The following is a 26503-nucleotide window of genomic DNA, read 5'->3' on the forward strand; positions in this document are numbered from 1 at the left end:
CAAGATAAACGTGCATAATCCTGCCATCACGTGTCCGATATCCCCCTGACTTCTCGGACACGCAGCAGGAACGTGCGTATTCAGACACCCACAGATGAGTTGGGCCGTGCGGCCCATTATCTCCTTCCATACTGATTAGACCACACTTGTGTGTCAGGTTTAGGAATTAATCATGAATATCACAGATTTGATATGACAAATGGTAAGGTCACGGGATGACCTCCCTACCAACTTCCAGGTGCCTTCTCCTATAAATATGGAGACCCTGGGAGTTGATAGGGGTTGGAAAAATAGTCTTTTAAGAACTATATACTTTGTAAACCAATTACCCAGAGAATATCAATAATATTGACTAGTGGAGTAGAAGGATTTTAACCTTCGAACCACTTAAAAACGTGTCTGGAGTCACCTAGTTCTTTCCACAAAGATTTCATATCTGTGACGGTTCTACTTTTAAGTACTAATCTCTTTCTCTTCTTCTCTTAATTATCTGTTGCCGAAGAACCGCGTCAACAGTTATGTATATATGTGATGTACCTGTGAACTATCATTCCAATCATGTTGTGTTCTTATCATCTTTGTCTTTTTTGGCAGGTTTCACCAATATTTTGAGAAGGCAGCTAAAATAGGTAAGTAATTAAGTATTTCGGTGCAAAATTTTCTTCAGATATGTGTGATGCTTGAACTCATAATCAATATGTGCTACTGTCTAAAATAATTAAGTAATTGAGTAATATATGCTTGAACAATAAACTTTAGTTTTACACTATGATTAATAAACATGTCATATTTCTATATAAGAACACATCCAACCATAAATGTAATGGAAAATTGTTCCAATTAACTAACCAAACAGGCAGCCTCACCATTAAACTTTACCAACTTGTCATTTAGCAGTGGTGCCAATGGGAAAAAGGCCTTGGGCTGACAAGAAAACTTGTATTGTTATTGCCTTTTATGTGAGATATTAGATAGAATTAGTTTGAAACATATGCAAAATGAGAAGGCCAAATTAGTTGTATTGTTGTTGCTGTTGCCGTTTTTTTGTCATTTTCACATTTGAATATTAGTATTATTGGTTATAAATTAGGCAAGCGTGTGTGCTTGTGTATGTATATATAAAATATATTGAAAGCAAAAGATAAGGCCAAAAATAATATCATTATTTGACTTTAGGCTTTAATTAACATGTTAATGTGACTCTTGATTTAGTTACTCACTTCCCATGTTGTCCCACATATGGAGAGCATAATTTGTTTTGGTCTGAACTCGTATCATCAAATTAATTGAATTGTATTTGCATCAACTTCTCATTAGCTAGTTTTTCTTTCTAGGTTATTAATATTTCAACGCTCAATAGCTCAGTTAGATAGTTTTAGCCGATCAAAGATTCAAAATATTTCATGTTTTTTTCTGCTTGCGTGACCTCCTAAAAGTATTTGCTTTTCATCTGTGCTTTCGGTTAATTTCTTTAATAAGTGGTTTATGTTTTCAATGATATTCTAGAAACAAAATTGAATCATCATTATTATTGCTATTACTGTATTTCAATTGTAGATATTTTTACATTTTCTTTTCTCTATTATCTTTGTCCCACTCATGAAATTAATATCTTTGCTGAATTTTCATTCAGCTCTTTTTTAAATATCAAGCTAGTAAACCTACACTTTTGCTAATTGATCTTTTAATTATTAAATTATATATATTTTAAAACAGCTATTTTGTTACTTGAAAATGTTGTTTGTTGTAAATCATACTATGTATAGTGCTTTGATTCCATGATATAGTATGATGTTAGACCCCCCAATCCGTTTTACCTTCTCTAGGAGGAGGACCACTTAATTTGCCCAGAAATAAATCAATAATTTTGCATAAACATTTGCGGTAGCTATTTATTTCTCTATCGATTCCTCTAATTATGTATGTGGGACACACAATATCTCTTTTTCTAAATTTGTAAGTAAAGACATATTCTAGTTTCGTTCATAATAAGTAAATTTTCTTCTGATTTCTCTTTTGATTTCTGTTTTTTCATTCTTAAATTTTTTTGCTTTGTTCATTTTGAAATCAAATCGTCTTCTACGCCTTTCCAGTTCTCAGAACCAAATCTTCTGTCTTCTTCTCTCCTGTGACTCACTCTTTTGATCTGTAAGTTACTAAGTAGAGGGCTTAATTATGCCATACATAACTTATCTCTGTAAAGGCCTTAGTTCTCCATATTTATGAGTTTTTCCTTTTGGACAGTAAGGGAACGCAAAAAAAGAAAAGAAAGAAAAACGACTCCAGCTCTTCCTTGGTGATACAATCTTGATTAAGGTTTGGTTTATTCCTTTTTCTTTTCTCTCAATGTTTTTTAATTTCTTTTTAGCTAGAATTACATTTTTATGCTTTATGGGTTGTAAGGATTTTGGGGTTTTTGAGTTGGTTAGCCAAGCTCGACAGTGATCTTTTTCTAGAAAGATTTTGGTAAATTGCTTATAAGCTGCTTGTAGAAATGTCTTGTAGAAATTATTTTGAGGTAATTTTTGGTTATATATGATTTGTCTTTTTATTTTTGCATTTTTTTATTTGATTTGATTCTTTATATTTGTTTGCAAGTTATGTTTTCTAAAAATTTTGTATAACTTTCAGATCTGATTTTATTTTAGTTTTGATTGATTTTGAATGTATAAATATGAGCATGATTGAATTCTTGTTGTTTTTATTGTTGATCATTATTTTCAATCAAAATTTAATTGTAATATGAATTCTTGTAGTGCTTTGAGGTTTTGGACTTGGTCTGGGTGGCTCTGTGATTTTTGAATTAGGCTTGGCGGCTTTAACACTTTTGGAATTTAGCCTTGGAAGCCTTGAGGTAACATTTTTATAATTTATAGTGATATCAAATCCTTACTAATCTGAAAGTTTGATGATGAATCATTGTCCTGAGGCACTTTTTGGTGCTTTGTTTATAGTTTTTGTGATTGGTTGTTTATGCATTTGAATTTTTCTATGCTATTTCTTTTGTATTTTTTCTTTGGTACTTTGTTTATGAGTTGTTGTTAGTGGCTTTCCCTCTGTTGTTTATGTACTAAGATTGATTAAAAGTCTAGTTTCTTTGGAAGAGACTACAAAATAATAAAATAAAAAATCATTAAATTAACACTAATTAATAAGCTTGTTGTCCTTTTCTATTGGTACTTAGTTTAGAGTTCAGAGACAAATTGTTATGGTTTATTTGCTTTGTGAAATATTAATAATTCATGTGGAAGAAGAAAAATTAAAGCCCCTTGTTTACTGGGGTGGAAAGAATCTTTAAAGCCTCATCCTGGGCAATAGTAGTAACCTTTGAATATGTACAAAAATATGTGCACCACATATATATACATACATATATTTATATGTTTCTATATAATGACAATAGTTCTTTCAATTCAATATTGTTTTTAAAAAAAAAAAGAAAGAATTAATAATAAAGATGTATTCATGAATCCTTGTCAGATAGATCAAATCCCATATTACTAAATTGAACCTCCCAAAAAAATGCAACGTCCATGAGAGGTGCTCGTCTAGCAGCAACTTCCATGATTCTTAGTTTAGCTGCCCCAAGTAGCTGAACCATAACAATTTTCATTGTTTTCCTCATCCTTTTTAGCCTCTCCATTTTCATTTCACTTCCCCCAAATCAATCTCCCACTCTCTCTTCTTTCTTATTTTCCTATTTCATTTATAATAATCTACAAAAGAGAAAATTCTTTAATATTTACCATCCTTTCTTATTCTTTTTCTTGCTCTTGTTCTCCTCTGTGTTCTTTCTAGAATTTGGGTTCATCATCAGCTCTACCAAATACAACAAGGGACCCGATTTTGTTGGTTCATGGATCATCATTGGATAAATATACCAAATAAACTTTTAGCAGAATATGCTGCTGGAATGAATGAATTCATTAGTGTTGCAAGACACTCCATGGACTCCAATGGGATGGTTGTATGCCCTTGTTGTCAATGCGTGAATAAGAAATCACAATACATGCATGTGATAAAGTTGCACTTGATCACTCATGGATTTCTTAGTACTTACACAATGTGGTATCACCATGGTGAGTAAGTAGAGGAAGTAGAAGATGATGGATTATTTGATACCGAGGATAATGTTGAAGATTCGGATCAGAGTGATGATTTGGCGGCAGGTCTTCATGAAGCTATTGGTAGTAAGTATTTTGACATTGGTCCAACTAGTGACTTCAATGATGAATCTCCACTTAATGTGGATGACAAGTATGATGCATTGTTTGAGTCACTTCATAAGCCTTTGTACAATAATTGTAAAGGTTTCTCTGTCTTAAGCGCGACGGTGAAGTTGATGAATCTCAAAGTGCTTAACAAATGGACAGATAAATCATTCGATGGTCTTTTGGAGTGTTTGAGAGAGATATTGCTCGAGGGTAATCAGTGCCCAGGGAATTATTACCAGACGAGGAAGTTTCTTTGTGAGGTGGGCTTAGGCTATGAGCAAATTGATGTTTGTCAATACGATTGTGCATTGTTTTATGGTAAGAATGCAAATGCAGTGTCATGTCCTGTATGCAAGTCTAGTCGTTATGTACGAAATCAAATCCCACATAAACGACTTAGATGGTTCCCAATCAAGGCACGGCTTAAGAGAATGTTTAGTTTGAAGCACACTTCTAAAGATATGCGATGGCATAAATAGGTACGAAAAAATGAAGTTAGGATTTTACGTCATCCTGCTGATGGGGATGCTTGGAAGCATTTCGACAATGTGTATCCTGACTTTGCAGCTGATTCTAGGAGTGTACGAATGGGGTTGGCGTCAGATGGGTTTAACCCTTTCTCTAATATGACATCAACCTATAGTTTGTGGCCAGTGATATTAATTTCGTACAATATGCCACCTTGGGCTTCTCCTAATGGAACAAACTATCTCATGTCTTTGTTAATTCCAAGTCCTAAATCTCTTGGAAAAGATTATGATGTGTTCTTGATGCCATTAATTGAAGAGCTTAAAGAGTTATGGGATGGAGTCAATGCATATGATTTGTATGGTCAATGCATGTTTAAACTTCGAGTTGCAGTCTTGTGGACAATTAGTGATTTTCCTGCTTATGCATACTTGTCTGGGTGGAGCACTGCTGGTAAATTAGCATGTCCTGTTTGTCTTGAAGATACAAGATCTAGAAGAATAACTGACAAACAATGTTTCATGGGACATCGATGTTATTTGAAAATAAACCATTCTTGGAGAAAAAGTAAAGAATATGATGGATCTACTGAATTACGTGGCCCTCCTAGAACTTTTACTGGTGACGACATTTTAAAGCAATTGGATGAAATTCCTATTCATACCCCTGGTAAAGCACAAAGTAATTCTTCTAGAAAACGTAAGCGTGGAGAGAAAGAGCTGAATTGGTGTAAAAGAAGTGTTTTGTTTGAATTGCCATACTGGTCAAAGCTCTTGTTGCGTCACAATCTTGATGTGATGCATATAGAGAAAAATGTATGTGATAACATTATTGGAACACTTTTAGACATTGAAGGTAAATCGAAAGACACTTTAAAAGCTCGTAAGGATTTACAAAATCTTAATATTCGTGAAGAGCTTTGGCTAAAGAAGGACCTATCTAATAACAAGCTTGAAAAACCTTATGCTAGTTACACTTTGACGAGAGAAGAATGCAAAGATTTTTGTAAATTCATTCAAAGTGTTAGATTACCGGATGGATATGCTTCGAATATTAGTCGATGTGTAACAGATAATGACAAACTAGGAGGAATGAAAACTCATGATTGTCATGTTTTACTTCATAAGATATTACCAGCTGCATTGCTTCCTTTTCTGACAGACAACATTCGTGGTACTTTGATTGAACTCTGCCAATTCTTTCAAAAAATTTGTGCAAAAACATTACAAATTTCTGACATAGAAGAATTGAGAGATGGAATTGTAATAATTTTGTGCAAGTTGGAAAAGATATTTCCCCCATCATTTTTTACCATAATGGTTCATCTTTGTGTTCACCTACCCGATCAAGTGTTATTAGGTGGTCCAGTTGCTTCGAGATGGATGTTTGGGACATAACGCCATATGGGTTTGTACAAGAAATATGTGAGAAACATGTCTCGGCCTGATGGTTCAATAGCAGAAGCTTTTGTTGTAGATGAAGCTGTAACTTTCTTGTCAAGATATGTTTCTAACATAGAGACAAGATTCACAAGACCCGAGCGTAATTGGGATATACCTTCTCCAAATCATAAGTTAGATGTTTTCAACTCCAATGTTCGTCCATTAGGGGCATCTACTATCAAATTGCTTCAAAATTGGAGACAATTCGTTCAATGGTATATATTGAACAATTCTGTAGATGATATCCAAGATTTTATCGAGTAAGTAACAATTTATTTTATTCTTCTAAATTATCTCAACAAAATATCATTTACTTATTCATAGAAATGAATTTGAATGTAGTGATCATATAAAGTTGTTGGAAGAAAAAGGTCTTTCAGATTCAGAAGTTGCCTTAGAGCACAAAGAACAATTTCCTTCTTGGTTTAAGAATAAAGTAAGAGATTATCATTAATGGTTTCTTACTAAATTCTTAAGTTGTGACATCATTCATCATAATTCAAATTCTTTCATACTACAGGTGTATCAAATGCGAGTTCAAAAATCACCTCTTGCCAATGATGATTTGTACTCTTTATCTCAAGGTCCACTTGAACGGTACAACACCTACCAAAGTTGTATTGTAAATGGTGTTCGATTTTGATGTAAAGAGCGTGACGATACTATTAAGACACAATGTTCTAGAATTTGCACTGAAGGTGATCATGACAATATTAATATCCTATACTATGGTGTCTTGATTGAGATTTTGCAGTTGTCATTCGTTTTAGATCGGAAGGTGTTCTTATTTCGTTGCAAGTGGTATAACTCTAATCCAAAAGGTAGATCAATTGTTGTGGATCATAATTTGACTTCCATCAATACATCTACTGATTGGTATTCTAATGAACCATTTATCTTGGCAACTCAAGCACAACAAGTTTTCTATTTGCTTGATATGAAGCGTGGTTCAAATTGGCGAATTGTTCAAAAAGTAAATCATTGATCTATTTATGACATTCCTGAAATTATGGAAGAGACAATAAATAATGATGTGTTTCAAGAAGAAGAATCATTTCAATTGCCACCTTTTCAACCAACTGAGGATTTCATTGAAAGTTCGTCTTTAGTTTGATTAGATGTTCCTTCTGTAACTCTTTCAGACCAACTAGTTGTTGATTTATTTTTAAACCAAAATCAAAATGTTGACAAGGATAGTGACTTAGATGAAGATTTTGATGAAGGAAATATATTCTCTAATAATGAAACATTTCTCTCAAGTGATGACACCAAGAGTTATACAGAATCAGAATGTGATGATGATGCAGATTCTTAATTCATAGTTAGTCATCTTGTCATTGATCAGTTAGTGCCTCGTGAAATTTGTCTACAAATGTTCTTCCCCAACTAGCCAAGCACCTTGTACACAAACAAAAATACAAGTACAGAAACTAAGGTTTGCAAAAGCTAAGATGAAACAAGATATCCAGATTCTTAATTCATAGTTAGTTTCTTAATATTTGTAAATATTTATTTACTAATCATTTTCTTTGTTTTATTTCACAGAATTTTAGTCATGGCACCTGGTCGTCGCACCACTCGATCTACTGCTCAAAGTCAACAAGTTGAACCAGTCATTGATCCTCCTGCTCCACCTTCACAAGTTGTTCGTACTACTCGGTTGAGTATAGAGAATCAACAAGTTGAACCAGTCATTGATCCTCCTGCTCCACCTACACAAGTTATTCGCACTACTCGGTCGAGTTTAGAGAATCAACAAGTTTGTCGCACCACTCGATCTACGGTACTCATTCAACGACCTAGAACCACCGCACAATCTAATGTAGAGAGAGAACACCCTCAAGGCTCCACACACCCTACTGTACAGGGTGAACAAGTCAATGTGATGACCCATTTTGATACCGAAGACGATAATCAATCTTCCCAAGTTCCATCAGGTAACTTTAATGTCTTTCATGTTCATTTCTTTAAATTTCTATGTATTTTAATTAAGATTATATTGTATTGTAGGACAAACATCTTCCTTTAAGCCACGTGGAGTTACTCGCAGCTTGACAACTACAACTATAGCTAAGGCATCATCAACTGGAAAAGTGTCAATGATTTTTAATGCGGAGTGTCGTCAACCAATTTGTACTAATGCCGAGAAATTTAATAATGAGATTGGATTCATTATTCGGAATCATGGTACATTTCATTATAAAGAGTGGAGAATGGTCCCAGAAGATGTGAGAGCTCCATTGCGACACTATCTTTTGGTAAGTCATTTCACAATATTGCATTTATATTTGTAATATTTATAATTAATATTGTTTTATGTTATAGGAACATTTTGACATCAACTTGAATGATGAGACAGCTAAAAAATGCATTGATGAGCAAATGAGAAAAGCTTGGAAGGGTCATAAGTACAAGCTGCACTTATATTTCAAAGAAATTGGAGGAGAAAATGATCTTGAGATGGCCAAGAGCAAACGTCATCCAGACTTAAAAGAAGAACATCAAGAAGATTGGATGATTTTGTGTGATCGTTGGTGTTCTCCTGAATTTAAGGTAACATTTTTTATCATAATATTGCTATTATGATAGGAACAAGAGACCCGACATACTATTTACATATTACTATTGTTCTTAACATCTATCTTTTTGCTATTTTTTCTGTTTTATTGAATTTATATTGTTGTATGTTTCCATGATTGTACACAAATGTCGAAATACTGCTTAATTTTGAAATATTGTATTGGCTATAGATGACCTCTTTGTTGAAATTTCTGTCTTTCTTTGACTGTGATACCCAATCAGTTGTTGTGTCTATTTCATTTTGGTTGTGGGAATGAAGTGTTTTTTACTATGTAGTTGATGTAGTTAAGGTGTTTGGTTAAATGTTTGAATGAAAAAATGAAAGCTAATGTTATTGTTTTGGCATCATCTACTCTTTCTAGTATTTGGCCCTACATAAACAACATCTACTATTTCTAGTATTTTGTTTTGTCTTTGATTTACATATTTTAGTGTTAAACTGTTCAATAAAGTTTGTAATAAATAGACATTGTGTTGTTCAAAAGAAAAGGTTGTGTAAAAAATTTTCTAATAAATTTTATTTGGATTTATTTTTTTAGGAAAGAGCATTAAAGAATACTACCAATCGATCAAAGAGGAAATGGGAGTCGAAAAATGGTTCAGTCTCCACACCACGACATCACCTTCGACGTGGAATGGTGTTAACTTCTCCTACCGGTCAAATTGAGACATGGCGTCTAAAGCATTATGATGCTAAGAAAGGATGGACTGGAATAGAGCTCGGGCCATTATATGTAAGTAATTTAAATTTTTATTTATTATATTTCTTACTAATAATTAATTAAATATATTATTAGGATAAAATGATGGAGTTAAGGGGTCAACATCCTCCAGAAGAATTGTCTGATAAAGAGATTATGGAGCATGTACTTGGACGTGATTCGGTATACTTGCGAGGGTGGGGGCGGTCTCCTAGTGTCACAACTTCTACTTCACATCGTGAAAATATTGTGGGTAATCAACCAACTTATGAAGAGTTACTTGAATGACTTAATGATACAACTTCCCGCCTTAATGCTACTAACGAACAACGTAGTGTAGTTGTGGATATATTTCATCATAACAATTTGATGGCACTGCCTCTACCACCTCCAACAGACCAAGCTTCAGATGCAAATTTAAGAGAGTCGCCATCTATTTCATTTCGGGAGTCACAAGATGATTCTTAGTTTATTTACATTAATTTACTAAGGAATGAACTTTATGAAGTTTTTTTTATTTTGGTAGGGGTAACCTTAAAATGATAACTTTATGACTTATTTTAGTATTGAACATTAGAAAGAATTTTAGCATTAAACATTTTATTATTGAATGGTTTTTTTCTAGTTTATTTCTAATATAGAACATTTACAAATAACTGTTATTATCTTTTACCTACACATAACCATTAAATTTGAACAAAATATAAATTGTGTAACAAACCAATAAAATAATGCTATGTGGGCTAATAAAATGATACCACGTAGGATGCCACATATGATGCCACGCAGGATGCCACGTGGGATGCCATGTAGGATGCCACATATGATGCCACGTAAAACTACAAAACCATGTCAGCATACACGTAGGATGCCATGTCATCAAACACGTTATCTGATGACTCATCAATTGATTTATAACTTAGTGGGGTCCACTGATTCTTTTACCTACCAGTGTTAATAAGTGTAGGTAAAGACTCTTTCCCCACTAACTTTTACCTACCAATCTCTACCAATTCAATATTGGTAGGTAAACCATATTACCCACCATTAGGCTAGTTTTACCTACACTTACAATTGGTAGGTAAAGACCCCATTTTCTTGTAGTGGGTGCTAAAGAGGCCTAAGGGTCGCGGCGCTTGGGGAAGGGCTGCGGCGCTTAAGGCAGGTGCTTGAGGAAAGTTGCCTCTGTTTTTTTTTGGAAGGGTTGCAGCGCTTGGGGAAGGGTTGCGGCACTTGAGGGACATCTTGGCCAAAAGTGTGTTTTTGACTTAGGGATTCAAACATTAGGCCTCGGGATTGATCCTACTACCCGGTTTAGTGGGATTTGATGTCTCGGAGGCTAGGTCTTGGTCCGGGAATATTTTATTATTCATTTTATTGATGGAACCCCATAATTGGTTATGACCAGGTAACCGCTAAGGCACATAAAGACAGATCGTTCTCAAGGGTCGTTCTTATATTAATTCTCACTCGAACAAGAGGTAAGAGAACTGCACCCCATATGTGACATGCATGGTTGTTCATGAGGCATGTTGATTGTGTAAATGTGGACATAGATTGATTATTGAATGCTTAGCAAATCTTGCTCACTTGTGCATGGTACTGACTAATTAGTCAAAATTGGCAAAGGTGTCGGTATCAACTGTGAAGCTGTGACTTATTAGTCAGGTTCGGCAGTGGTACCGGGCACTGGCCACACAGTGCTAACTCATAAGTCAAGACGGTCTTAGCAGGTTCAACGCAAGCTAATAAAGATTAGATCTAATCGACATCTGCATTAAATGACTTAGAAGAGCGTTAATGCCGGACCGACCTCAAGTTCGATGAAAACTAAAAAGTGCTTGTGTGACTTACCCATCAGTCACTCATCTGTTAAGTTAGAGACTTATCCATCAGTCTCTCATCTGTTTAAACTAATGACTTACCCAACAGTCACTCATCTGTTAAGGCTAGTGGCTTACTCAGCAGTCACTCATCTGCTTAAATTAGTGACTTGCTTGTCAGTCACTCAATATGGTTTATCAGAACCTCAAGTGATACTCACTCTTCTGTTCAGAGCTATAAGCTCTGTGTGATTATAATAGTAATCAGTTGTTGATATCTATATGCATATCTGTGTTTTCTTGCTGGGCTTTGGCTCATGGGTGCTATGTGGTGCAGGTAAAGGGAAAGAAAAGCTCACCCAGCCTTGAGTGGAAAGCTTAGGTGGTGATGTGTACGTATGCGGCCGCTTGACCACCACGGCCAAGGCGTTCTCAGAGGAACTAGGGGGTTTACCCTATTTTTACCACTTAGGTCGGCGAGTTTGTAAATTTGAAATAGTAATGACCTTTTTCAGTTGTAAATAACTTGTAAATGTTTTTATGGGCCCATGCACAATTTTATGCATTTAATAAAATATATCATTTCCTTTTTATTGGTTTTCCACCTTAGCCTGTTAATAACACTTAGAGCACGTTTTTAACCAAAGGACTCGGGTAACGAGTCAAATTTCTGGTTCACCGTTCACCGTAACTATTCTGGGGTAACCAGGGCGTTACAACTTGGTATCAGAGCGTGCCAAGGTTAGGGTTCCTGCAGACTGGTTGGGCATGTACACACATCACTGAAGTCAAGCTCAACTCATGGTTTGGTAATTATTTATGTAGTTATATGTATCACTACTTTAATATAGTATATATGCTTTACCTGTATGCATGAGACACCATGTTAAACCTGTGCCCTGAAATATTATTTCCTCAGCAAATGTGTGCTAATTAGTACTGAGATTGTTGGAACATACTTATTAGTATTGTTGATTGTGAACTGTTATGTGATACATGCTAAGTGTTAAATGCTATAAACATGTATCTGCTTGTATAATTGTATGACTGTGGAATATGATAATTGTCTGCTTGTTCTTGGACCGTAAGGCGACAAGAGGTTTAGTTATTACTACTTGACAGGGCGTATTAATCGTTGTTTCAGCAATGTAAAATAAATAAGAATGAATCCAAGGCAGACAGATACTTCAGCTGGCCAGAGTGATCAGGGCCAGGATAATAATAATAGTCAGGGTCAGGAAAATGACCAGTCACAGATTCCATAGCCAGCTCTTGTAAACTGGCAGCAGATAATCAGTGATCTGCAGGCAACAGTGTTGAGACAGGGGAAGAGCTTCATCTCTTGAGACAGCAGCAAGCGCCTGCAGTGGCTAGTGTATCAGAGGCACCTCCTGTGTTGGTGCCAGCAACAGAGCAGCTGCCTGAGGTTGGAAATAAGTGGGAACCTCTCTATGAAAGGTTTAGGAAGCAGCAACCTCAAGTTTTTTAGGGCAGTGTAGATCCTGCCAAGGCAGAACAATGGATGAGTATGATTACCAACCACTATCCTTGATTTTATGAGGGTATCTAGTAATGAGAGGGTGGCCTTTGCCACTTATATGTTTTGGGAGGATGCCCAGATTTGGTGGGAGGTGATTACTCATACCAAGAACGTTAATGCCCTGAGTTGGGAAGAGTTTCAAACTCTGTTCAACGAGAAATATTATAATGATGCCATCAGGGCAGGTAAAGCTGAGGAGTTTATTAGGTTACTACAAGGAAGTCTGTCAGTCACTGAGTATGCCTTGAAATTTGATCGTTTGGCAAAATTTGCCATGGAGCTGGTGCCCACTGACGGGACCAGAAGAGAAAGATTTCTCCAGTGGCTAAAGCCCAGATTAGCCCGTGATGTACGTATCACCACTGTGGCTGGGGTAACTACCTATGCATAGGTGGTTGAGAAGGCACTCACAGCTGAGAGTGCAGAGAACATGATCTAGCAGGATAGTGCATCCAGAAAGGATTTCAGGAGGACAGTTCCTTCATTTATGGGTTTTGGTAGGGGTATAGGCCCTAGTGAGCAGAAGAGGAAGGTTCCTGACACCTTCCCAGTTCCAAGTCCTGATAGGCGGCCCCATGGTATTTCAATGGGTCGTCCAGGTGGTAATGAAGCCTAGAAGACTCGTCCCGAATGCCCTAGATGCAAGAGGCATCATTTGGGAGAGTGTAGGGCAAAGGCATGCTACTTATGCGGGGCAGTAGATCATTTTAAGAAGGATTTCCCTAAGGCAAGAAAAGAAGAACCCGGGAAAGTAGATAGCTCGGCCCCAGCTCGAGTGTTCGCATTGACACAAGCAGAGGCTGAGGCTTCTCCCTCAGTAGTTACATGTCAGCTTCTTAGTGTTGGAACCCCTTATAATGTCTTGATTGATTCTGGTGCTACACACTCTTTTGTTGCTAGTAGTATTATTGATAGATTGTGTAGACCCTATGATTTTTATGCTGTGGGGTTTGGAACTTTGTTACCCACTGGGGAGTTAGTGGTATCCAGGAGATGGGTCAGATCTTTGCCAGTGACAGTGGAGGGCAGAGAGTTATCAGTGGATTTGATAGAGTTGGTTATGACTGACTTTGATATGATATTGGGTATGGATTGGTTAGCGAAGTATGGGGCAACCATTGATTGCAGAAGGAAGATGGTCACCTTTGAGCCTGAAGGTGAGGATCCTTTTGTGTTTTTTGGTACTGTGCATGGACCTCGCATACCTGTGATTTTTGTATTGAGGGCTAGGGATTTATTACAAGGAGGTTGCATTGGATTCTTAGCCAGTGTGGTGGATACCACTCAGGTCATGCCAGTGAGACCAGAAGATACCAGACTTTTTTGTGAATTCCTGGATGTGTTTCCAGAAGATTTTTCAGGGTTGCCACCGCACAGAGAGATTGAGTTCATGATAGAACTGGCACCAAGGACGGAGCCAGTGTCTAGAGCACCTTACAGAATGGCCCCACCTGAGCTGAAAGAATTAAAAGTACAGTTACAAGAGCTGTTAGATTTGGGTTTTATCAGACTTAGTTTCTCACCTTGGGGTGCGCCAATTCTGTTTGTAAAGAAGAAGGACGGTTCTCTGAGAATGTGTATTGATTACAGGGAACTGAATAAGTTGACAATCAAGAACAAGTATCCTTTGCCAAGGATAGATGATCTGTTCGATCAGTTGTAAGGTAAGAAGGTATTCTCAAAGATCGACCTTCGTTCTAGTTATCATCAGTTAAGGGTCAAGGAAGGAGATATACAGAAGACTGCTTTCTGTACTAGGTATGGGCATTATGATTTTTTAGTTATGTCTTTTGGATTAACTAATGCCCCTGCTGCTTTTATGGATATGATGAACAAAGTGTTCAAGGATTATCTGGACCAGTTTGTAATCGTCTTCATCGATGATATTCTGGTATATTCTCAGTCTGAGTCAGAGCATGAGTAGCATCTTAGATTGGTTCTACAGAGACTGAGGGAACACAGATTTTTTGCAAAGTTCAAGAAATGTGAGTTCTGGTTATCTCAGGTATCCTTTCTTGGGCACATTGTCAGTAAGGAGGGGATTAAGGTAGATCCAGCAAATATTGAAGCGGTCAGAGATTGGCCAAGGTCAAAGAATGCTTCTGAGGTTAGAAGTTTCCTTGGATTGGCAGGTTATTATAGGCGTTTCATGGAAGGGTTCTCAAAGATTGCTACTTCATTGACTGAGCTGACACGCAAGAGTCAGAAATTTGTGCGGTCAGATAAATGTGAGAACAGCTTCCAGAAACTGAAGCAGAGGTTGATTACAGCTCTGATTTTGAGTCTTCTGACAGACCAGGAGAAGTTTGTGATTTATTGCAATGCTTCTCATCAGGGTTTGGGCTATGTTCTGATGCAGTCAGAGAAGGTAATTGCTTATGCCTCTCGTCAGTTGAAGGAGTATGAAAAGAGATATCCCACTCATGATTTAGAGTTGGTGGCTGTGGTCTTTGCTTTAAAGATATGGAGGCATTATCTTTATGGAGAGAAGTGTGAGATCTATACAGACCACAAGAGCCTGAAATACTTCTTCACTCAGAAAGACTTGAATATGAGACAAAGGCGTGGCTGGAGTTAGTAAAAGATTATGATTGTGAGATTTTGTATCATCTAGGAAAAGCCAACGTGGTAGCTGATGCTTTAAGCCGGAAGGGTTCGGGACAGATTCATGGTATGAGGCTGATAGCCAGGGAGTTAGCAGATGATGTGACCAAAGCTGGTATAGAATTGCGGGTGGGCCAGTTGGCCAATATTACGCTACAGTCTACGCTGTTGGAGAGAATCAAAGAGGGTCAGCTGAGTGATCCATAGCTGATCAAGATCAGAGAGGATGTTTTGGCTGGAGCATCCAGAGATTATTCAGTGTCTGAGTTAGGCTTGTTGAGATACAAAGGGAGGATATTTGTTCCGTTAGACACTGCTTTGAGGCAAGAGATTCTGGATGAATCTCATACTACTCCTTACTCTTTGCATCCAGGCACCACGAAGATGTATCAGGATGTGAGATCGTTATATTGGTGGTCGGGGATGAAGAGGGATGTAGTGGAATATGTGGCTAAGTGCTTGACTTGTCAATAGATCAAGGCTGAGCATCAGAGGCCGGCAGGGTTATTGCAGCCTCTAGATATCCCAGAGTGGAAGTGGGAGGACATAACTATGGATTTCATGGTGGGCTTACCCAGGACTGTTGGTCAACATGATTCTATTTGGGTGATAGTGGATCGCTACACCAAGTCAGCTCACTTCTTACCAGTGAGGACTACATATACAATTGATTAGTATGCATATCTCTATGTGAGAGAGATCGTGCACCTCCATGGAGCACCTAGGTTGATCGTGTTGGATCGAGACCCTACTTTTACTTCCAAGTTCTGGGGAAGTTTGCAGAAGGCCATGGGGACACAATTGAAGTTCAGTACTGCTTATCATCCTCAGACAGATAGGCAATCTGAGAGGACGATCCAGATATTGGAAGACATGCTGCGAGCATGTGTGCTGGACTTTGGTGGATCTTGGAATAAGTATCTACCTTTGATAGAAGTTTCCTACAACAATAGTTATCAGTCTACCATTAGAATTGCACCTTATGAGATGTTGTATGGTAGGAAGTGCAGATCTCCCATTCATTGGGATGAGACAGGTGAAAGGAGATACTTAGGTCCTGAGGCAGTTCAGAGGACCAGTGAGGCCATTGAGAAAATTAGAGCTCGGATGCTCGCTTCTCAAAGTAGACAGAAGAGTTATGCAGATCCCAAGCGCAGGAACGTGGAGTTCCAGGTGGGAGATTATGTCTTCCTTAGATTCTCGCCATGGAAAGGGGTGAGAAGGTTTGGGAAGAAGGGCAAGTTGAGCCCTAGGTTTGTAGGTCCATTTGAGATCCTGGAGAGGATTAGTCAGGTGGCTTACAAGTTGGCCTTGCCACCGGCGTTGTCGGGCGTGCATAATGTATTTCATGTTTCAGCTCTTCGAAGGTATGTATCTGATGTGAATCATATTTTAAGCTATGAAGATCTAGAGCTTGAGCCAGATCTCTCCTTTGAGGAGTAGCCAATTCAGATACTTGACAGGAAAGATAAGGTCCTCAGGAATAAGACGATACATTTGGTTAAGGTATTTTGAAGGAACAACAAGGTCGAGGAAGCGACCTGGAAGATGGAGTCAGATATGCAGAGTCAGTATCCCGAGCTGTTCAGGTAAATTTCGAGGACGAAATTTCTGTAAGGAGGGGATAGTTGTAATGCCCCGAAATCCCTAATGTGGTTTAATGGCTGGATTAGTAGGCCGGGAGGGTCATAACTGTTTAATTATGCAATTAAATGATTATATGCATCTTTATGTGAATTATATTATAATATGATGTTAAATGCATGCATGTGGGTCTACATTTGATTACAGGGGTATTTTGGTACTTTGGCCTGTTGATTGCATATTTGTCTATTTTGGTGCATGTTTGTGATTAATTGTTGAGGCCACATTATAATGTGGATTTGTTCGAGCTATTCGGCATGAGACGATCTCTGAATATAAACTATCGGTTTGGTTATAACAGGTTTAAGCTCGGGGCTCGGGGTAAGTCTCGGGGTATTTCAGTGATTAGAGCGTTACCGGGAATTAAAGGGTAACGGGATAATAATAATTGGTATTTGAGAATATTGAGAATAGCAGGAATTGGAGAGCGTTAATTATGATTAACGAGATAGGTTGAAAAGGGCGGATTTACCCTTGGGAGTCTTTAGAAGCTTTTAAATGACCTAAGGGCAAAATAGTCATTTCACCCCAAGATATATATGACCTTGGTAACCTGTAGAAAGAATAGAGTAAAACAGAGCCAAGCTTCCTCCCCCGCGTTCATCTTCTCTCATTTATATTCCTTGGAGTTCTTGATCCCAAATTGAAGAATTAAGCTAGGAAATCAAAGCTTGGAGGTGATAGCCTTAGCTCAACCATTGAAGAGGACTTAGATTCAAGCTTAAGGTAAGGTTCTAGTCCTATTTTATAGTGTTTTGCCTTGTTTTTGAGCTGGTTTTAAAGTTTGGAGTTTTGATAATTGAATGGGGAATTTGAGGAAGTTTTGATTGGTGTAAAGCTTGGGTTTTGATGGTTATATGGTGGATAAGCTGTGGTAATAATTGGTGGCATTGCATAGTGTTATTGGGAGAGTTTTTATAAGGTTTTGAAATATGTTTAAAGGAGAAAATCAGAGGTTTTTGGATGAATTTTGGGTGGGGCCACGACTTTGTTCTAGAGTGCCGCGACCCAAGTTTGTTGAAGAAGAAGGTGGTGCTGAAGAGGCCTAAGGGTCGAGGCGCTTGGGGAAGGGCTGCGGCGCTTGAGGTAGGTGCTTGAGGCGAGTTGCCTCTGTTTTTTTGGGAAGGGCTGCGACTCTTGAGGGCCATCTTGGCCAAAAGTGTGTTTTTGACTTAAGGATTCAAACCTTAGGCCTCGGGATCGATCCTACTACCCGGTTTAGTGGGATTTGATGTCTCGGAGGCTAGGTCTTGGTCTGGGAATATTTTATTATTCATTTTATTGATGGAACCCCATAATTGGTTATGACCAGGTAACCGCTAAGGCACAGAAAGACAGATCATTCTCAAGGGTTGTTCTTATATTAATTCTCACTCGAACCAGAGGTAAGAGAACTGCACCCCATATGTGACATGCATGGTTGTTCATGAGGCATGTTGATTGTGTAAATGTGGACATGGATTGATTATTGAATGCTTAGCAAATCTTGCTCACTTGTGCATGGTACTGACTAATTAGTCAAAATTGGCAAAGGTGTCGGTATCAACTGTGAAGCTGTGACTTATTAGTTAGGTTCGGCAGTGGTACCGGGCGCTGGCCACACAGTGCTAACTCATAAGTCAGGATGGTCTTAGCGGGTTCAATGCAAGCCAATAAAGAATAGATCTAATTGACATCTGCATTAAATGACTAAGAAGAGCGTTAATGCTGGAACGACCTCAAGTTCGATGAAAACTAAAAAGCGCTTGTGTGACTTACCCATCAGTCACTCATCTGTTAAGTTAGAGACTTACCCATCAGTCTCTCATCTGTTTAAGCTAGTGACTTGCCCAACAGTCACTCATCTGTTAAGGCTAGTGGCTTACTCAGTAGTCACTCATCTGCTTAAATTAGTGACTTGCTTGTCAGTCACTCAATATGGTTTATCAGAACCTCAAGTGATACTCAGTCATATATTCAGAGCTATAAGCTCTGTGTGATTATAATAGTAATCAGTTGTTAATATCTATATGCATATCTGTGTTTTCTTGCTAGGCTTTGGCTCATGGGTGCTATGTGGTGTAGGTAAAGGGAAAGAAAATCTCACCCAGCCTTGAGTGGAAAGCTTAGGTGGTGATGTGTACGTATGCGGCCGCTTGACCACCACGGCCAAGGCGTTCTTAGAGGAACTAGGGGGTTTACCCTATTTTTGTCGCTTAGGTTGGCGGGTTTGTAAATTTGAAATAGTAATGACATTTTTGAGTTGTAAATAACTTGTAAATATTTTTATGGGCTCATGCACAGTTTTATGCATTTAACAAAATATATCATTTCTGTTTTATTGGTTTTCCACCTTAGCCTATTAATAACACCTAGAGCACGTTTTTAAGCAAAGGACTCGGGTAGCGAGTCAAATTTCTGGTTCACCATTCACCGTAACTGTTCTGAGGTAACGAGGGCGTTACATTAACTGTCAATGATGTCTAGTATTGCGCCAAAGAAATGCATCTCAATATAGACCTGCACATTATAAAAAAACTCTTTAATTGTAAATATATTATAATTCAAACTTATAAATAAGTAGACACACACAACAATTATAAATATATATATATATATAATAAATGCAAGAATTAAACTATCATTATCATTATAGGTATTCATATAGTCAAGGAGCAAACCATTTCTTGTTAGATAGTACTATTTCATAACATGTTATTCATCCAGTACATGGAGGTATTTCAAAACAGTAGCAAACTACACCAAAATCAGCAACAAAATAGACCATAAATCTACCATATTAATCCATTCAACTTAGTTAACAAAATACACCAAAAATATGTCACAAAATACACCAAAAAAACTAGTTGCACAATACAGAAAATATATCATTAAAACAATAGCGAAATATACTATTAAAACTCTGGATCACAAGATCATGCTCCAATCTTTGACAAACCTCAGTTAGTCTCCATTGCACAATAGCAAACTAAATTTGTAATAAAATTTTAATAATTATACTATTTAATTTTTTAATATAATTCGTCACTTACTAAGTTTGGAGGCTCAACTTCCCCTAATTTTCTCTTTGTATTTTAAATTTGTAAACAAGATAGATATTAACATAATTTTTTATGAAAATTTGTTAAAAAAAAGTCTCATTTTTTAAATGCAATTAGTCCCTTAAGAAAATTTTTAACTCCATCAATTATTATTAATTAGCATGTATATCCTCTGAAAAAATAATTGAAAAATAATTTGTTAATTTGCCAAAACTTCGTGATAGCATTGATTTTATTATTATTATTATTAAGAAATGATAGAGTTGTATTATAATGTATTTCTCTTTTTTCTCATATATTTGACTCATGTCAAAGCCACAAATCTCATCTATCTTTCTCTATTTTGACAATATGATAATATAATTATTACTTTCTATTGATCCAACTTTATGGATGCCAATAATACACCTAGCCGACAATAAAAATAAAATAAAATAATAACTAAACAAAAAAAAACAATGCACACATCATCATCATCATCATTTGGCTTTTAACAATCAAATCAAAGTGAAAATGCATAATTAAGCTACGGAAATTGCATTCAAATCAAATAGTTTTGACTAAATTAAGCATCTAATTAAGAATCTTTTAAGAGACCATTTTAATTACTACTTAATTACTTGATTAATTAAGAAAGAAACATCACTAAATTGAATCATATCTTGGATGTATAGTGGGTTTCAACTAAACATAAATTTTTTAGCCTATTCTAGTAATTAAAAATTTATCTCATATCTAAGTATGTATTTAAAATTCTATAATCAACTTAATTATTAATTAGACCGTCCAATGTTAAATATCCGGATCACAAATTTATCATTATGGCAGTCATCTTTTTCATATTTCCACACAAAACTAAGTACAAAAAAAATCTATAGAAAATCGAATAGCATATCCCCTAATTTACTAGCCTAGCCATCTGTCACAATCAACACCAACATGTCAAAAAAATCAAACAACACACAGGTTTTCATTCATATATCACCGCAGCAAACAAAATTCTCATAACTTACTTCACTAAGACATGCAAGTTCTCAATCTTCCGTTATCACCGCAGCACACAGAATTCCCATAACCTACTTCACTACGGATGAATATCTAAGATATTCAAACTCCACTAAATTGCAATACTAAAGCAATTAGAGAATAAACACATACACATTCCTTCATTTGATCAAAGGGAAACATAATTACCAAATCAATTACTAGTTCTATTGTTAAGAGACAAACTCAGAATAAGACATTATCCACTCTAATTTTAAATATAGATATCAAGAACTACGTTAGATTTGAATAAATATTTTGATATAATGCCATGTAACTCATAAATCATGGATAATGAACTAGACTAGGGGTCAATTTTTATTGAAATGGTTTCAAAAATCCTTAATGGAAAAAATTGTCTAATAGAAAGCAACACCTCATTTATTTGAAAAACATTTCCCTGAACAACTTCTTAAAGATTAAAAAAAAAAATAGATGAAAAGGTTAACATGAAAAGAGTACTAAGTTATACTCATACCTGCTTCCATAGCTCTTCAACTTCCTTTATACAGACACACATTTTTGCTCTATTAGATATTGCTATGGCCCAAAAGCCTATCCAGAAATACAAGAAATAAAATTCAACTTAGTTGAGTTACAGAAACCACAAAAAGATTGGCTAACGATAGAAAAAAGGGGCAAAAAATGATGCTAATTCCAAACTTAAACCCATTTAATCACACACCCATTACCAAAAACAAAAGCTACAGAAGTTGAGAGTTGAAAAAGAATACATGAACAAGCTTTCCTTGGTTCTGCTGTTTAGGCGCAGCAGCAAGTAATCTTCTTAAATTTACTTCCGTTTTGCTAGTTCCCATATTTCAAAAACCTACAAAAGCAAAACTCAATTTTAAGCCAAAAAATATCAATCAATTCAGAATTGACCAAATTAATCCATTCAAACCGGTTGCAAAATGCACCGAAATCCAGTAAAGAAATATACCAAAAACTAGTAGCAAAATACAAGTAGTAGCCATTAAAGAAGCAACAAAAAAAACCAGTAATTACACACAGCTACACATAGATACCCTATTTCACATTATATGGTACACATACTGGAGTGGTTTCCATTCTTTAGTTTGTCAATGATCTTGAATATGAAATCAAATATTCAAATATGTGTAATTACACACAGCTACACATAGATACCCTATTTCACATTATATGGTTCCTTTCCCTTTCATTTTAAAATTCGATTAAGACTTCAAACATGAGATTGATTCTATTGTAAAAAATATGCATACTATTTCAAAGAATACAAAAAGGTCAGAACATGTAAGTTATCTTCCCAGTTCTGCAAACCTTTAGTGTGATGACCGCCGTTCTCTTTGCTTGGTCCGAGCTGCAATTTTCCATGGTCCAAGTCATCGACTTGAGGTGAGGAAAAATTCCCTGAATATTAGTTGAAAGCCATTTATTTAAATGTGAGTCTCTAGTAGTTTAAACAAAGAGAAACTCGTAATGAAGTTGCAACCAACTAAACCAATAATTGATAAACCTCTAGCTCTAACATATGATATCATAACAAAAGGTTTGATAAATCCACATTTATCAATGGTGTATACCAGGAATGTATGTGCTAAGAAATAGGTTGTCCAAAGCACAAAATACAATAAATCAAACCCCAGCAAAAGAAATAAAGAAACAAACAAGTGAGAGCTTCCTCCTACCATGTTTTCAGGAATAATTGATGCGGTAGCAGTAGCCCAAAGCCCAGCCACCGTCCCTGCCAAGCCCAGCCACCATCCCAGCCCGAGCCCCTCCCTGTACAGTCGACCCAGACCCAACCCAGCCCAACCCGAACCCCTCCCTGCGCCGTCCTTTCACGACCGATCCCACCCCCTGAGACCCCCGCGTCGCCGAGCCCAGCCAGCCAGGAGAACCCCACTCGCCGTCGAGCCCACCCCTTGAGCCCCCAGCCATTGTCGAGCCCTTGAACCCCTAGCCATCATCGAGCCTAGGCAGAGCGAGAGATGTGAGGACGAAGGAGTGAGAGAGTCGAGCCCCCTGCCTCTGCATCGAGCTCGCCGTCATGATCCGACCACCAGCCACCCACCTCGTCGTGACCCATGCACGTCGTCAAAGAGGAGGGCCAGTTTTTTAGTTGAGGAAAAGAACAAGAGAGAGAGAGAGTGAGATTGAGGTTGAGGGATAAGGTTTAGTTATTATTATTATTATTATTATTATTATTATTATTATTATTGTTTGTTAAAAAAATATATAGTTATTATTATAAAAATATATAAATACAAAGTATAATGATATTAAGAAAAAATAATACAATAAAATATTAATGATATATTATTAGTTTTTATTTTTTAAGTATAAATTAAACTAACAACTTATAATTTTTTTTAAGAAATTATTAAAACATTTAACCATATATAAATAACTTACTTTCAACTATTACTTTCAGCCCAGTTGTTTTTAGGACTTGCAAAGTGAATCCTTAAAGAGTATTAAGGACTCCCAAAGCAAGTCCTTAAAATTGTTAAGTAAAACACTCATATTTTAGCCCAGATTTTTTTAGGACTCACATATTTTTTTAGGACACTCATTGTGAGTCCTAAATTGTGTTTTTTCAGGACTCTTAATGAGTGTCCTAAAAACTCCATAAATATTTTTAAGGACTTGCATTTATGTGCGAGTCCTAAAAAAGTGTCCAGTAAATGGTATTTTGTAGTAGTGGCAATTCATTTCCTTCATGGTTTGCTGAAAAGGTAAGCTTTTTTCATTTATACATTTTTCATTAACTTAACGAGTCATGGACATGTTGAGTGTAGTTATTACTTTTTTTTCAAATCAACTAGAAGAATTATATGATAATGGGGACAATCAAGTTTCTGAAGATTTACGTTGTTTAGCAAAAGGACTAAACAATGTTTTCATTCGATTTAAAAGGTATCTAATAAATGGTTTCAGGTTCCACACAAAAGAAATTGAAAAGAAGTTAAGAACCAAAAATAGTGGTGTTATTATGATTGCTAAGACTCAAAGTTTCGGAAGTAGTAGGGATCCAAAACCAATTTTCTGAGAGGTTACATTTTATGGAATATTAACTGATAATATAGAATTAGATTATTCTTCAAAAAATCATGTTGTGTTATTTAACTGTGATTGGATTTCAGGAAGTGGCATTAAAAAAGAGAAGGCCAGATTGCACAAGAGTCAACTTTTCAAAATTGATGTATGGAGATGTGCCCTTTGTTATACTAGGTTCTCAAGCAGAACATGTAATGTATGTAGAAGACCTCAAACACGAAGGATGGCATGTTGCTTTAAAAATAAACCCTAGAGATTATTATGAAATGAGCATGCAATCACACGATGAGAATGTCGAGTCTTATTTGCAAAGTGAGATTTGTAGCACAACTATAGATGTTGGGGGTGAAGATATTAGTTTGGCTAGGAAAGACATGTAAGACATAACTGTGAATACATCGGTGTTGTTTGATACAAATGACTTGGACGAAGAAGCTTAGTGTTTATAGTTTTTGTTCTTATAAATATTTTGTATATATTGCTAAATTTTATTTTTCTTAATAATTTTTATGGAGTTTTTATGTATTCACTTTTTTTTAGTATAATCCAATGCTAATATTTTTTTTTCATCTATGAAATTAATTAGGCCTAAAAAAATAAATTACTTTTGTCAATATTACATTTAAACTTTCATTGTAAAATTCTAATATAAAAAATTAAAAAATTGATAAAATAAAAATGCCACTGAAAAATTTCAACAATAAAACTTTTCAAATGTCACTAAATGCTACTAAAACTAAATATTAAAAAATTAATGACATTTATGATCAAATATCACTAAATGTTTTGAATAATGACACTTTTTTTTAAAATGTCATTTATTCTTACTAAAGTGACACTTTTGACCAAATGTCACTAAAATACTATTATTGTGACATTTTTTTTACAAATGTCACTTATAAAAATGCCACTAATTCATATTTTTGGTGTAGTGAATTTTCTTTGATTTTCTTCAAAGTTAGGCATTTGGCTCCCTCAATATTTTTCAGGCCTCCTAAAACTATGTTTGCCTCCATTCATGGTACTTATTATACATGCTGATGTTTCAAGAAAATAAAAAGTGGGATGTGAATAAGAAGTAATTCTAGTTATTAGGCTCGATTGAAGAGTCGTTTTAGTTTCATTATAATAAGTGTGTTATCTATTCTTTACTGGGAACAGATTGCACTTTTCCCATAAAATAAGACTTGACGATATGAGTTCATACTTTTGAGATGACCAATTAGTTCTCACATTTTATAATGTTATTGTTGCAACCAGCATACTTGCTCTAGCAAGCTATTCTTCGTAGACTTGCAAATGTTATTGGCGAGCTCGACTAAGGCGAGATTACATACTAATACATGGCAAACTCATTTTCGCATGTTGGGTAATACCCCCAATCTCCACATGGGGTCTTGACTTTCTAAAGTTTTTTTAAAGCCAGAACAATTATATATACGGTAAATAAGAGAATATTAAGTGAAAAACCGCGTGGCAAGCGAAACAAAAGTCAAGTGAGAAGATAGAGTTTATAAGGTGTTTATTAGTTTTCTTGCAATTACGGTCCCACATAATTGAAGATTTAAATATATATATATATATATAATATGTATGAGTGGCACTATCAATTGGTCCTAGACCCCCCAATCTCCACATGGGGTCTCGACTTTCTAAAGTTTTGTTTTAAAGTCTGAACAATTATATATATGGTAAATAAGAGAATATTAAGTGAAAAACCGCGTGGCAAACAAAAGAAAAGTCGAAGTTAGAAGATAGAGTTTATAAAGTGTTTATTAGTTTTCATGCAATTACGGTCCCACATAATTGAAGATTTAAATTAATATGTATATATATATATGCATGAGTGGCACTAGAGTGTACACGACATTATGGTATGTGATATTTTAGGATCCAACCAATGTACAACTTGAGTTTACACTGTCCCATTATACAGTTTGTGATTCATGCATATGTAAAGGTGACATTGTTCCGACTAAGTTGTAAACAATATTCACTAATATCTCTCATAATGTGTTGTGTTGTGAAAAATTAAAATTACCAATTAAACTCAGATTAATTTAGTTTTTTTAAAATTACAATTGTCTAATATTTCAAACACTCAAAAACTATAGTAAATCATGCATGGTCATAATAGCGGAAAAAAATCTGTTGTCCCTAATTTCCTATCTCTTCTATGTCCCACCAATTAGTTTAAGACATCTCATTTATTTATTTAATATATATTTTAATTATTACAACTTTTTCTTTTTCAATTATATTAATATTATAAATAAATGATGTGTTTTACAATAATTGGTGGGACATAGAGGGATTAGGAAATTGGAGACATCAGATTTTTTTTACATAGCAGTTTAAAA

General features: G+C 35.9%; 3 protein-coding genes across 3 annotated transcripts; all 3 read left to right on the top strand.

The window, feature by feature from the left end:
* Positions 1-2165: 2165 nt before the first annotated feature.
* Positions 2166-8327, top strand: LOC133799559 (uncharacterized). Its single transcript, XM_062237563.1, has 5 exons — positions 2166-2316; positions 2757-2854; positions 7670-8061; positions 8135-8245; positions 8287-8327. The coding sequence occupies exons 3-5, from the start codon at positions 7680-7682 to the stop codon at positions 8325-8327; spliced, it is 534 nt and encodes a 177-aa protein (XP_062093547.1). The 5' UTR covers positions 2166-2316; positions 2757-2854; positions 7670-7679.
* LOC133799558 (uncharacterized) lies at positions 3534-6079 on the top strand. The gene is made up of 3 exons (XM_062237562.1): positions 3534-3588; positions 4092-4561; positions 4694-6079. Exons 1-3 carry the CDS (start codon positions 3534-3536, stop codon positions 6077-6079), a joined length of 1911 nt encoding a protein of 636 aa, XP_062093546.1.
* On the top strand, positions 8280-9987 carry LOC133800607 (uncharacterized). Its single transcript, XM_062238608.1, has 4 exons — positions 8280-8382; positions 8450-8677; positions 9244-9438; positions 9502-9987. Exons 1-4 carry the CDS (start codon positions 8338-8340, stop codon positions 9691-9693), a joined length of 660 nt encoding a protein of 219 aa, XP_062094592.1. The 5' UTR covers positions 8280-8337; the 3' UTR covers positions 9694-9987.
* Positions 9988-26503: the final 16516 nt, after the last annotated feature.

Source organism: Humulus lupulus, chromosome 9 (genome assembly GCF_963169125.1).
Source record: "Humulus lupulus chromosome 9, drHumLupu1.1, whole genome shotgun sequence".
NCBI classification, from domain to species: domain Eukaryota; kingdom Viridiplantae; phylum Streptophyta; class Magnoliopsida; order Rosales; family Cannabaceae; genus Humulus; species Humulus lupulus.